The 14,604-nt window shown below is 37.0% G+C and overlaps 1 protein-coding gene across 9 annotated transcripts in view; it reads right to left on the bottom strand.

The window, feature by feature from the left end:
- LRRC7 (leucine rich repeat containing 7) overlaps positions 1–14,604 on the bottom strand; it is a 566,189-nt gene that overhangs the window by 184,865 nt on the left and 366,720 nt on the right. For all 9 annotated transcript variants that reach the window (XM_032297103.1, XM_032297104.1, XM_032297099.1 and 6 more), the window contains exon 8: positions 13,317–13,380. In XM_032297103.1, the coding sequence (XP_032152994.1) occupies positions 13,317–13,380 (64 nt within the window). The remainder of the gene's footprint in view (positions 1–13,316; positions 13,381–14,604) is intronic.

The following is a 14,604-nucleotide window of genomic DNA, read 5'->3' on the forward strand; positions in this document are numbered from 1 at the left end:
TCAATGTGGTTTTGATTTGCATTTCTCTAATGACCAGTGATGATAAGCATTTCATCATGTTTGTTGGCCTCATTAATATCTTCTGTTGAAAAGCATCTGTTCATGTCCTTTGTCCACTTTTGAATGGGCTTATTTGTTTTTTTCTTGTAAATCTGTTTTAGTTCTTTCTAGATTCTGGACATTAGCCCTTTGTCAGATGGGTAGATTGTAAAAATGTTTTCCCATTCTGTTGGTTGCGGGTTCACTCTAATGATTGTTTCTTTTGCTGTACAGAAGCTATGGAGTTTAATTAGATCCCGTTTGTCTATTTTGGCTTTTGTTGCCAATGCTTTTGGTGTTTTAGTCATGAAGTCCTTGCCTATGCCTATGTCCTGAATGGTTTTGCCTAGGTTTTCTTCTAGGGTTTTTACGGTGTTAGGTCTTATGTTTAAGTCTTTAATCCATCAGGAGTTAATTTTAGTATAAGGTGTCAGAAAGGGGTCCAGTTTCTACTTTCTGCACATGGCTAGCCAGTTTTCCCAACACCATTTATTAAACAGGGAATCCTTTCCCCATAGCTTGTTTTTGAGAGGTTTGTCAAAGATCAGATCGTTGTGGATGTGCGGCATTGCCTCTGAGGCCTCTGTTCTGTTCCATTGGTCTATATCTCTGTTTTGGTACCAGTACCATGCTGTTTTGATTACTGTAGCCTTGTAATATAGTTTGAAGTCAGGTAGCATGATGCCTCCAGCTTTGTTCTTTTTGCATAGAATTGTCTTGGCTATGTGGGCTCTCTGTTGGTTCGATATGAAGTTCAAGGTGGTTTTTTCCAGTTCTGTGAAGGGGGCCATATGGAGCTTGATGAGGATAGCATTGAATCTATAAATTACTTTTGGCAGTATAGCCATTTTCACAATATTGATTCTTCCTAATCATGAGCATGGAATGTTTTTTAATCTGTTTGTGTCCTCTCTTATTTCTTTGAGCAGTGGTTTGTAGTTCTCCTTGAAGAGGTCCTTTACATCCTTTGTTAGTTGTATTCCTAGGTATTTTATTCTCTTTGTAGCAATTGTGAATGGCAGTTGGTTCTTGATTTGGCTCACTTTAAGTATGTTATTGGTGTATAGGAATGCTTGTGATTTCTGCACATTGATTTTGTATCCTGAGACTTTGCTGAAGTTGCTTATTAGTTTAAGAAGATTTTGGGCTGAGATGATGGGGTCTTCTAAATATACAATCATGTTGTCTGCAAATAGAGACAATTTGACTTCCTCCTTTCCTAATGAATACCTTTTATTTCTTTTTCTTGCCTGATTGCTCTGGCTAGAACTTCCAATACTATGTTGAATAGGAGTGGTGAGAGAGGGCATCCCTGTCTAGTGCCAGATTTCAAAGGGAATGCTTCCAGTTTTTGCCCTTTCAGTATGATATTGGCTGTGGGTTTGTTGTAAATAGCTTTTATTATTTTCAGATACATTCTGTCAATACCTAGTTTATTGAGAGTTTTTAGCATAAAGCGTTGTTGAATTTTGTCAAAGGCCTTCTCTGCATCTATTGAGATAATCATGTGGTTTTTGTGTTTGGTTCTGTTTATATAGTGGATTATGTTTATAGACTTGTGTATGTTGAACCAGCCTTGCATCACTAGGGTGAAGCCTACTTGATCGTGATGGATTGCTGTTGCAATCGGTTTGCCAGTATTTTATCGAAGATTTTTGCATCTATGTTCAACATGGATATTGGCCTGAAGTTTTCCTTTTTGTTGAGTCTCTGCTGGGTTTTGGTATCCGGATGATGTTGGTCTTATAAAATGATTTGAGAAAGATTCCCTCTTTTTGGATTGTTTGGAATAATTTCGGAAGGAGTGGTACCAGCTCCTCTTTGTATGTCTGGTAGAATTCGGCTGTGAACCCATCTGGACCTGGGCTTTTTTTGGTTGGTAAGTTGAAGTTCAAGTGCTGCCTCAACTTAAGTCCTTGTTATTGGTCTATTCAGGGTTTCAACTTCTTCCTGGCTTAGGCTTGGGAGGGTGCAAGTGTCCAGGAATTTATCCTTTTCTTCCAGGTTTACTGGTTTGTGTGCATAGAGTTGTTTGTAGTAATAATCTCTGATGGTAGTTTGTATTTCTGTGGAATCGGTGGTGATAGCCCCTTTATCGTTTTTTATTGCATCTATTTGATTCTTCTCTCTTTTCTTTTTTTATTAATCTGGCTAGTGGTCTGTCTATTTTGTTGATCTTTTCAAAAAAGGCCAGCTCCTGGATTTATTGATTTTTTGAAGTGTTTTTTGTGTCTCTATTTCCTTCAGTTCTGCTCTGATCTTAGTTATTTCTTGTCTTCTTCCAGCTTTTGTATTTTTTTGATCTTGCTCCTCTAGGTCTTTCAATTTTGATGATAGTGTATTGATTTTAGATCTTTCCTTGCTTTTCATGTGGGCATTTATTGTTATACATTTTCCTCTAGACATAGTTTTAAGTGTGTCCCAAAGATTCTGGTACATTGGGTCTTTTTTCTTGTTGGTTTTGAAGAACATCTTTATTTCTGATTCATTTCATTGTTTATCCAGTCAACATTCAAGAGCCAGTTGTTCAGTTTCCATGAAGTTGTACGGTTCTGAGTTAATTTCTTAATCCTAAATTCTAATTTTATTGCACTGTGGACTGAGAGACTGTTTGTTATGATTTCCATTCTTTTGCATTTGCTGAGGAGTGATTTACTTCCAATTATGTGGTCAATTTTAGAGTAGGTGTGATGTGGTGCTGAGAATAATGTATATTCTGTGGAATTGGGGGGTAGAGTTCTGTAGATATCTATTCAGTTTGCTTGTTCCAGATCTGAGTTCAAGTCCTGGATATTCTTGTTAATTTTCTGTCTTGTTGATCTGTCTAATATTGACAGTGGGGTGTTAAAGCCTCCCACTATTATTGTTGGGAATCTAAGTCTCTTTGTAGGTTGTTAGGAACTTGCTTTATGTATCTGGGTGCTCCTGTATTGGGTGCATATATATTTAGGATTGTTAGCTCTTCTTGTTGCACTGCTCCTTTTAGCATTAAATAATGCCGTTTTTGTCTCTTTTGATCTTTGTTGGTTTAAAGTCTATTTTATCAGAGACTAGGATTGCAACTCTTGCTTTTTTTTCTCTCTCTCTCTCTCCATTTCCTTGGTAAATCTTCCTCCATCCCTTTATTTTGAACCTGTGTGTGTCCTCGCATGTGAGATGGGTTTCCTGTATAAAGCACACCGATGGTTTTTGGCTTTCCAATTTGCCAGTCTGTGTCTTTTGTCATCTAGCCCATTTACATTTAAGGTTAATATTGTTATGTGTGAATTTGATCCTGCCATTTTGATGCTAGCTAGTTGTTTTGCCCATTAGTTGATGCAGTTTCTTCATTGTGTTGATGCTTTTTACCATTTGGTATGTTTTTGGAGTGGCTGGTACTGGTTGTTCATTTCTTTGCTTAGTGCTTCTTTCAGGAGCTCTTGTAAGTCAGGCCTGGTGGCCACAAAATCTCTCAGCAATTGCTTATCCATAATGGATTTTATTTCTCCTTCGCTTATGAAGCTTAGTTTGGCTGAATATGAAATTCTAGGTTTAAAGTTCTTTTTTTAAGGACATTGAATATTGGTCCCCACTCTCTTCTGGCTTGTAGGGTTTCTGCCAAGAGATCCACTATGAGTCTGATGGGCTTCCCTTTATGGGTAGCCTATCATTTTTTCTGGCTACACTTAGCATTTTTTCCTTCATTTCAACCCTGGTGAATTTGACGATTATATGCCTTGGGGTTGCTCTTCTTGAGATATATCTTTGTAGTGTTCTCTGTATTTTCTGGACTTGAATATTGGCCTGCCTTGCTAGGTTGGGGAAGTTCTCCTGAATAATATCCTGAAGAGTATTTTCCAGCTTGTATTAATTCTCTCTGTCACATTCAGGTACACCTATCAAGTGTAGAGTAGGTCTTTTCACATAATCCCATATTTCTTGGAGGTTTGGTTCATTTGTTTTCACTCTTTTTTCTCTATTCTTGCCTTCTCATTTTATTTCATTGAGCTGATCTTCAATCTCTGATATCCTTTCTTCTGCTTGGTCGATTCGGCTATTGAAACTTCTGTATGCTTCGTGAAGTTCTCGTGTAGTGTTTTTCAGCTCCATTAAGTCATTTATATTATTCTCTAAGCTGTTTTTCTCATTAGCCTTTCATCAAACATTTTTTCAAGTTTCTTAGTTTCTTTGCATTGGGTTAGAACATGTTCTTTTAGCTCAGAGAGGTTTGTTATTACTCACCTTCTGAAGCCTGTTTCTGTCAATTTATCAGACTCATTCTCCATCCAGCTTTGTTCCTTTGCTGGTGAGGAGCTGTGATCCCTTGGAGGAGGAGATTCTTTCTGGTTTTGAGTGTTTTCATCCTTTTTGCGCTGGTTTCTTCCCGTCTTTGTGGATTTATCTACCTGTGGTCTTTGTAGTTGGTGACTTTTGGATGGGGTCTCTGAGGGGACATCCTTTTTATTGACGATGAAGTTATTTCTTTCTGTTTTTTAGTTTTCCTTCTAACAGTCAGGCCCCTCTGCTGTAGGAGTGCTGGAGGTCCACCCCAGACCCTGGTTGCTTAGGGATCACCTGCAGTGGCTGCAGAATAGTAAGGATTGCTGCCAGTTTCTTCTTCTTTTATCTACATCCCAGAAGGATACTTGCCATATGTCAGCCTGAGCTCTCCTTTATGAGGTAACTCTTTGGATATGTGAGGGTCAGGGAGCTGCTTGAGGAGACAGTCTGTCCCTTATAGGAGCTCAAGTGCTGAGCTGTGAGCTCTGTTGTTCTGCTCAGAGCTGCTGGGCAGGTACGTTTAACTCTGCTGGAACAGAACTCATAACTGCCTTTTTTCCCAGGTGCTCTGTCCTGGGAAGGTGGGGCTTTATTTATATGTTCCTGACGTGCTGCTGCCTTTTTTCAGAGCTGCCCTGTCCAGCAAGGAGGTAGCCTAGTCACAATCTTCCAGCAGAGGTGTTGCTGAGCTGCTGTGTGAACTTCCTTGTGGTTTTGTTTATAGAGGTATAGTTAGAACTGCCTTGGTAACTGTGGCCTGCCTCAGTAATGGCAGACTGCCTCGTAATGGCAGAGTGCCTCAGTAGTGGTGGACTGCCTCAGTAGTGGCAGACTGCCTCAGTAGTGGCGGACTGCCTCAGTAGTGGTGAACGCCCATCCCCTAACAGAGCTGGACTGTCCCAGGTATAGCTGCACTTGCTATGAAACTCTCAATCCAGAGTGTTTCAGATTGCTGGTCTTTGTGGGGGTGAGAACCACCAAGCTAGATCACCTGGCCCCCTGTTTTAGCTCCCTTTCTTTCAGTTGAATGGGCGGTTCTGTCTCCCAGGCATTCCAGGCAGACACCAATTGAAACGGCCACCCACATTTGTGTGAGTTTTTGTGTGGAGACCTGCTGCACCAGCTGAAACAGCTGTGCTGGAAACTCGTGGCACTTTTCAGCCCAGGAATCTCCTGGTCTGTGGGCAGCAATAACTCATTTGGAAATGCAGTGTTCACTTAACCTCTACATTGTTCTCGCTGGGAAATGCACTCCAGAAGTGTTCCTATTCAGCCATATTGGATCCATCCCCTAAAGCTTTTTTATAAAGAAGTTTTATAGAATACAAGTCTTCTAATATAGTCCATGTATGGCTGAATTTATGAAATATTTTTAAATATACTGCCTGATTTACTGTTTTATATGTTAGTTAAAATGATACTACTCATTTCCTTCTGAAATTTTGAACTTTTAATTTCAATCCAACTTTACAGTGTTGAAAAAATTAAATATTTTCTTTTTCACATAGAATATTTTTTCTTGCTCTTTAAATATTTTTGCTGCTATCATTAAGATGTTTGTTTATAAAATAATATTTTGTTGTTTAATCCAGAAAGTGAGTAGCCTATAATTTAGAAATATCTTTGTGAGTAATGGGTACCTTAAGTAGTTCAAAAAAGTTGAAAACACTCTCAAAATGAGCTTATCATCAAGTCTCTAAATTTTGGGGGAATTAATACTGCATACTTTTATGTAAAAAAGTAAGAAAAACTCTCTTTAAGGATATGAAAGAAATATTTTAAAATTACCTCTTCACTGCTTTTTCAGGAAAAAAATTAAAATAATTAATAAAAATAGCTAGTGATTTCTAAGCACTTATGAGTTTATATTCATCTTTCTATTTAATCTAAATTCCAGTATGAGAGACAGAACAGGAAACATTTAAAGAGACAGGACTGATAATTTTCCAAAACTGATGAGTAATATGAACCTACAGATAAAGTATGTAAGAATAATGTATACAAATCTCACTAATGAGTACAGATTTTTTACAAATTCTAAGCAGGAATGAACCACATATTTTATATACAAGGTTTGTAAGAATATTTGTATGTATTTCAGAAATGCAAAGGTGGTTTTACATTAGATATTTTGTATTAACAGAATAAAGGAAAAAAATGGGATATCAATATCCCCTGAACCTAAAATAATTTAGAAGAAAAAAATAAAATCCTGCAACAAGCAACTGGAGACTATAATTTTTGAAGAGGCACATTTGTATCAACAATTTAAAAGTAATGTATTTAGGAATAAATTAATTAAAAATGTGTGAAATATTTTTCTGAAGAAAATCATAAAACTTAGATATTAAAATAGAAAATAAATGAAGATGTATGTCACATTGATGCCTAAAAAGATTTGATATGATAAAAGGATAAAAAACTCTTTATTATCATTCCAGTAAAAAATTGTGTTATAGGGTCAATGCTGTGCTAATCAAGTCCCAACATTTTTTCTTTTTGAGAAACTTGATCAACTGATTCTAAATGTATACAAAAAGTAAACGACCAGATGCCTAAGTTTGAGAGACTTGCCCTATCCGCTGTCAAAACTTATTGTTTGTGCTAATTACAAACATGTAGTTTTTGTACCTAGAAAATGAAGAAAGTAACTCATGAATGTACAGAAATCACGTTTTGTTAAGAGGTGATACTCATATTCATGTCGAAAAGAAGTGCTACTTAATAAATGGTGCTTGGAAAGCTGAGTCTTTGGGAAAAAATACACAGTATAAATAATTAAGCCCCTCACAGAAACCAATTTAATTATGAAAAATTTAAACCTTCAAAGGTTTAGAAGAAAACATATGAAAAAGACGTTTTGGCTTTGGGGAGGGAAGGACTTCTTAAGCAAAACAGAAAATGTGCTATACACAAAAATGCATACATTTTATTATATTACATTTAAGACCTTCTATCCATCAAAATATACCATGTAAAGTAAAAAGACTCTCCAGAGACTGAAAAGAACTATAGTACCTACAGCCAACAAAGGATTAGTATGTAAAATATATCAAAGATTTCTATAAATCAACAAGAAGACAACCAGTAGAAAAATGAGCAAGAATACATAAACAGTCATTTAACAAAAGAGAAAACACAAATTGCCACAAACATATGAAAAAAATCATCCATCTCATTAGAAATCAGGGATAGACAAATTAAGATAATAATGAGATGATATTTTGCAGCCCTTATGTTGGCAAAAATAAGAAGGTTGACACTGTCAAGTGTTGGGGAAGATAGGAGGCACAAGAACTCTTACACATCATTGGTAAATGAGTACAAATATTTTGACAAAGAGACTTTTTTTAGGATGAATATGTGCATAACTTATGACTAAGAAGTTCCAGTTCCAAATGTATACCCTAGCTAAACGTTTGCATATGAACGCTTATAAGAATATTCATAGCAAAAATGTAATAACAAACAACTGGAGAAAAGTGATTATTCATGAAGATAAGGAAGGATAAGATAAATACATTGTGGTATAGATACATTTTTAGAAACTCGAGAAAAAGTGAAGTGCAACAACACAGTACTTAGAGATACATACAAATGGGATAAAACTATAGCAGGGGAATGTTAAATTCAGGATTGTAGTTATCTCTAGGGATAAGACAGAATGATGGGATTGGGGAGGAGGACACAGGTAGCTGCACATGATTGGCAATGTTCCAGCTGGTAAGAACCTCGTAGTGGGTTCACAGGGTACGTTTTATTACGTTCTGTCACTTAAACATATATTACATACACTATCTTATGGGATACATGTTTGTGAAAGTCATCTTCACTAACTATCCTGCCTCAAGACAGCCTGCCAGCTCACCTTGCTGACTAGCCTTTTCAGCATTAACTTTGACCTGGATTTCCAGGATTTCTACCTTGCCTACCAGCCCTATAAAACCTTCCAGATAACCAGTTCCTATAAGTGAGCTAGTTCCTTGAATTTGTATTTCAGAAATCAGAGCAGCATATTCTAGTTCTCCTACTCTGCTTTACAAACAATATCATTTTCTCAATATATCCCTAGTTTTTAAATAGGTTTTTTTCATGTTCTGGTCTGGTACTTGGTACCCAACCATGCTTTGGACATTAGTGTCCCATATTGGACACTAGCAACCCTAGCCCCAAAGCTACAAGAGAATTTCAGGTGTAAAGTTTTTAATGTTCTCCTTATGTTAATCAAATCACTTCTCTAACCCAGAAATTAACATTCCATTAGGAACACCACTCTATAAATTACCCCAATTACTTGTTGACCATATTTTGTGTTTCACCTTTTTTTCCTCCACACTTAACTATACCTCTTAATTTTATAATAAATTTTATTATCTTTTTAAATGAAAAACATTGATATAATAAAATATCAAGCCTCTTTGATTTCATTTTTTTCTTTTAAACTCAGGTCTTAATTTAGTGTTTATTTTGTATCTATTATTTGGCAGTCTTTCTAGTTTAACTACAAAGAAAGGTTATAAATTATAATGTCTGTAAGGAATCTAATTATTTGAATTTGATAACCATGTTTTAAAATAAAATAGTATGACCACTGTAATTCCAATTTGGTAGGTAGAAATATCTGTGTAGACACATATAACCAGTACGTATTATGCCATACTTATAGTACAATTTTAAATCTATTCAAGTACTCTGCTTGAACAGCACAGGATAAGGAAACTGGGTCCTTCTTGAAATAGCACTCTCCAGTTATTCTTTTTAGGAGTCCTTTGGTGGGGACAAAGACAAGCGAATTTCACATAAGGGGAGCTGCTGCTACAACAGCCATTGTACTCCCTGCCTTCCTTCCCTGCTACCCATTGTCACTCTGTAGTCAGTTGGTCCCTGCCCGTGCTGCTTTTTTTGAATTCCTGAACTCTAAACCACATATAGACTACTTCCCACTTAGTTTGTTAGTCTCCTCTGGGCTGGGATCTTCTTTCTTTCTGGCTTACAAAAAAGTACATTTTGTTTCTTAGGATTGACTCTTCTGATGAAGGTTCCCATGGCAGAGTTGTTGGGGCCCAGAGTGACAACCTCTTTTATAGAATAGCCCTCTTCTTTCCAGCACAGGGAGGGGAGGAGAGAGGCAGTGAAGGAGGCTTGCAGTTCGAAGCTGGGTCTAGATTAGGAGAGGGTTGGCCACAGTCAGCAAAGAGGATGATCCCTTCATCTTTCAAGCTCTGCTGCACAATCTCCTCCATTTTCCTGTATATTTCTCATGCATGGTGATGTGCTTTGAGAGGGGATCCATTATTTCTTCTACCAGTTTAGGACAAATACAGACTTTTAGTTCATTGGATAGATATATATACACCTGAAAAATGTTCCTACCATAGGGCTTTCTAGCCTGATGGTAGTCAAGGAATCTGTTTTACTCTCCCTGACTGTTCTACAAAAGTTGGGAGTTCCTAATTATTCTGTGACACAGAAGCCTGTTCCACTCAGAGTACACAGATGATCTTTAAGGGTTAATGTTACCTGTTTCCATATATCAGCCTAATAGTGTTTCACCTTTGAGCTGACCCCAAATAATACTTGTTTTACTTCATTAAAAGACAATGGGAGTGAGGGGAAGAATATACCAAAAAAATATTAATAATGGTTATATATAGGATGAGATCATGAAAGATCCTTACTTTCATTTTTTCACTTTTTAGCTTTCTAATTTTTTAAAAAAATGAATATTAATTAATTTTATGTTGAGCAAAACAATTCATGAAAGAAACAAAAAAAACCCATAAAATATTTATTATGTTCTCAGAACTTTGCCCAGTATCTTCTGGGGGATGACGGCTGTTAAAATTATAAAATAATTCCCTTTGTTTAGAATTTTCCATTATTATAAATGCTTCCGTAAGTAGATAGTTCTACTCTGAATCTTATTTGAGACATTTACATTGCTTCTCAAGGAAGCCATCTTCAGTTCTCATTAGGATTTCAGATTTTATTTTTAAAATTATAGTCATCTATCTACATTGTCTCTTTACCATGTCATGCAAAAACAAATCATGTAATGGTATTATCCTATGGTGTCAACATCTAGCTACAGAAGAGAATTTGATCTCTCCTCCACATGACATTGCTTCTAGAGGCCTCTTATGAGAGCAGAGTCTCTTATTTTCTCATTAAAAGTTGTTGCTGTTCCATGTACAGTATATATAAATCTGAAGACATGTACAGAAGTAGCATTCAGTTGGGTATGCTACACATGTGCGATTCTGGACAAACAGTCACATTCAGAGAACCAATTATTTTGCAATCACAATACTCACTACAAAAAAAAAAATACTAAAGAATATGTCAAAATGAAGTGAAAGCAAGTGTTCAACTGGTTTCACTTTAAGGCAAGCTTAATTCTTCCTAAGCATCCTCTTGCTCCCATGCCCATGACTGGTCACCTAATGACAGGACAACGCCACCTGTCTCACACACCTAAGCATGACATGTATTAGAAGACTAACCTTCAATATCAATTGCTGAACAACTCAAACACCTTAACTGCCAAGAACTACATGAATTTTCAAGCACAGAGCATCATGACCCACATATTCCCTCTGCTTATAAATAAAAGAACAACTCAGAAGAAATATACTAGCAAAAAGGCAAAAAAAAAAAGTTGTTGCTGTTCCAACAACAGTTCCATGCATACGACTAATAATAGTCAAACTACGATTAAAAGTGAGTAACATCAGAAACAAGAAGTTACACAGTTACACCCTTCAAATACCTAAGCACTACCAAATAAAGCCTCCTAGAACAAATGCAAAAGAAAGAAGAAAAAAGAGACTTATTTTGTGCCTAGCATAAAATACTGGCATATCATAAAATAAAAGTTATTTTTGCACAGAGGATTTCTTAGATAGCACAAATCATACCTTATTAAAATAATTTAAAATTTACTTTTAGTACATCTAGTTTTGAAAAATAAACCCACCCTGTTCATTGTGGTTGACCCAGATCTTTACAGTAAAATACCGATTCACATATATTCATATGAAACACTTGCAGACTAATATACCTGATGGAATTGAAATTCATTTAACATACTGAATGTTTGCTGAAGTGTGCGCAGATCTTAGATCCTTAACAACGGATTCATAAAATAGTAAGTACAAAACTACTAGTTTTGCCACCATCTGTTATTTATCACCCTCACCAATCTCTCTACCTGCATTAATAAATATCCCCTTTAAAAATTCCTGAGGCGCATTAGGCTATGTGTGTATGAGGTTCTATTGCCTTAATATCTGTGTTGAGTCTACTTGGCAAACTGCTTTGTAACAACCCTGGGTGCATCCAAAGCAGAGTAAATTGACTGTGTAATCTGACAGGTAAAGAAGTCTCTGGAGTTCAGCTTTACTGGGCGTCTCTCAGTTTGTATGTTATACGGACTCTCAGAGCCAGCAGACATGCCATGGGGCCACTACTGGGGTCATGGCTGGTGAGGGCCCTTCACAACACAAACTGGGGATGGACTGCTTACCCTGTGCTGGAGGGAGGACAGGGCACAGTCTCATTCATTCATAGCCAGTGAGAGCTGAGTGTGGCAATGCCCAAAGAGGAAGATGACCAATGCTCCTTAGAGAGTTGTCCCTGGGGCTAAAGACCTGACTGCGGATTCAGAACTGACAATTTCACACAGGAGGCAGCATCAGCTGCAGACAGCAGCCCAGAAACCAGCATATACTGCCATCCTACTTCTGAAAACCAGCCTGAGGCCAGAGAGTGCCTTTCGCTCAGGTCACAAAGAAACCTGGCTTCCTCTGCACATATCTAAGTTCCATCTTAGGGAGGAAAGCAGGGGATGGAGAGAGGAACATGAGAGACTAGGAATTTTTATGCAAGAAAGACGAACACAACATGAAAAGACTATCTAATTTCTTAAATCAGATAAACTTAATCACAGAAGAATAAAAGTCGATTTTTATCCTTAATAAACAACTGATGGTGGCTGGGGTAATGATCAGATTAGCTATGGTTGAAGTAAAACAAATTAATTTTCTTTGTGCATTCAAAAGACAGTTTGAGTTAAACCCTTTCACGCTTGCACACTGGCATTTATTAGATTAACTTTTGCCAGAACCTGTACATACATTATCTCATTTAATTCTCACACAAGCCCTGTGTGAGGGAGAGCATTATCATCCCCATTTTACACATGAGGAAAATGAGGCTAAAAGAGGTTATGCAACTTGCACAAAGTCACATAGCTAGTAACAGACCCGGGACAGGGAATGAATTGCTTATTTAAATGTTTTAATTTTAAAATACTTAAAATACACTTTAGAGGAATTGAATTTTTTGAAATATGAAGATATTCAAGTGGAAGACTTCTGGATAGAGAAAGCTGAGTTGTCTTGGAAGGAAGTATTTGCTTTCTGATTTGCATTTGAGATTTTGGTCTTTAGGCAAATTTTGAAGAAAATGGATGTTTAAAAGGAGCAGGCAGAATTCTGCCAGTCTTGCTAGCAGTGAGGTAGTAATATGTGTTCACTGGAAAGACATTTTCAGTACAGTAAGAACCAGAATGCCATTGGTGACTTGCTTCTCTCATGTGATGGCACCGAGAAGCCTCCAAAAGCAGGTTTTTCAGGTATGGTCTTTGCAGTTAATCAAGTCTGGGTTTAATCCCTGTTCAGCCACATAATAGCTATGTATGATGGTGACCATTTTAAGCTCATTTTCATAAAGTTAAAATGGCAACATGTCTAATCAGGATGAAATGAGATAGCATATGTAACATACTAAACGTGGTACCTGCAACATAGTTGATGTTCAAAACTGTCAATTTGCATCTGGCTCGATCCCATTATTTTTTTCAAAAAGTGAAAGCTAATATTAACTCCCAGATTTTTATTTTTACATTTAACAAATGCAAATGTGCAATCGAGTTAATACCTTGGTTTACAAAGACAGAGCAAAAGAAATCATCTCCTGGAGTATATTTATCAAGTTTAGAACATGCATTTGCTTACCAGCTCACTGAATTCATTATTGCCTAGGTCAAGTCTTTCCAACTGGGCCAGTTTGTGCATTGACCTATAATAGATGGAGAAAAATGCTATTGTGAGGCAGTGCATGATACATTGCTCTAAAAGACATTCCAACCACCTTCCTGTCAGATTTACCTGATTGTATAGGGGTACTCTTCAGCAAGAAGTAAATCTCAAATACATAAAACCTACGCAAACTGCCATCTGAAAACCTTTAGTAGTTTACCATAATCTACAGCATCTTTTCACAAATGCCAATATGGTTGGCATGAAGGGCTGGCTGCTTAACAAAAATCTAAGAAGCTTATTAAATAGCTATACCAGTGGGAGGTGTAGGGTGGGGCCCCACTTCAATATTTTTAAGGGTCACCACAGGTTTGGAAGTCAATGGTCGAACCCAATTCTCAGCAAACCGTTCAAAAACCTCATAATATGGTACAATTTCATCATCAGTCTTATTATTTTCTACTCCCTTAAATGAACTTCTGTTACAGACAAATTATAGTCGTCTCCCAAACATATTGACTTGAAAGCTGCTACAGCAATGAATAGTTGTCAGGCTGCTGTGGTTTGGCTCTGTGTCCCCACCCAAATCTCATCTTGACTTGCAATCCCATAATCCCTACATTGAGGGAGGGACCTGGTGATAGGTGATTGATTGGATCATGGGGGTGATTTCTCCCATGCTTTTCTCATGAAAGTAGATGAGTTCTCATGAGATCTGATAGTTTTGTAAGAGCTTGACAGTTCCTCCTTTACATGCTCTCTCTTGCCTGCTGCCACGTAAGATGTGCCTGCTTCCCCTTCTGCCATGATTTTAAATTTCTTAAATCCTGCCCAGCCATGTGGAACTGTGAGTCAACTTTTCTTTATAAATTACTCAGTCTGGAGCAGTTCTTTATAGCAGCATGAAAACAGACTAATACACAAACCTTAGGCAAGAGTTGGTGTCAAAGGTTCAGGGAACCCAAGTGTACTCCATATGCAGTCAGCATTTCTCAAAGCACTCTCAAGTAAAAGTACAATATGAGAAAAGATAGTGTTTTTCTGAAAGATTTTTTTTATCTTCCCCACTAATCAGAATTCTCTCCTTAAGTTCTGCCTATACAGGAATTCTTGAGACGCCACTGACTGAAATCTCAGAAATTTTAGTTTTATCACATTTAAAATGGATGTAGAAATTACCTTAAAGGGCTTTTATGAACTTTAAGTGAAATACTACTGCAATCCAGAAACTATCAGACACTCAGAAATGCAAAAAAAAAAAAAA

This window comes from Sapajus apella, unplaced genomic scaffold (genome assembly GCF_009761245.1).
Source record: "Sapajus apella isolate SASKATOON/1434 unplaced genomic scaffold, GSC_monkey_1.0 scaffold36, whole genome shotgun sequence".
Lineage (NCBI taxonomy): Eukaryota > Metazoa > Chordata > Mammalia > Primates > Cebidae > Sapajus > Sapajus apella.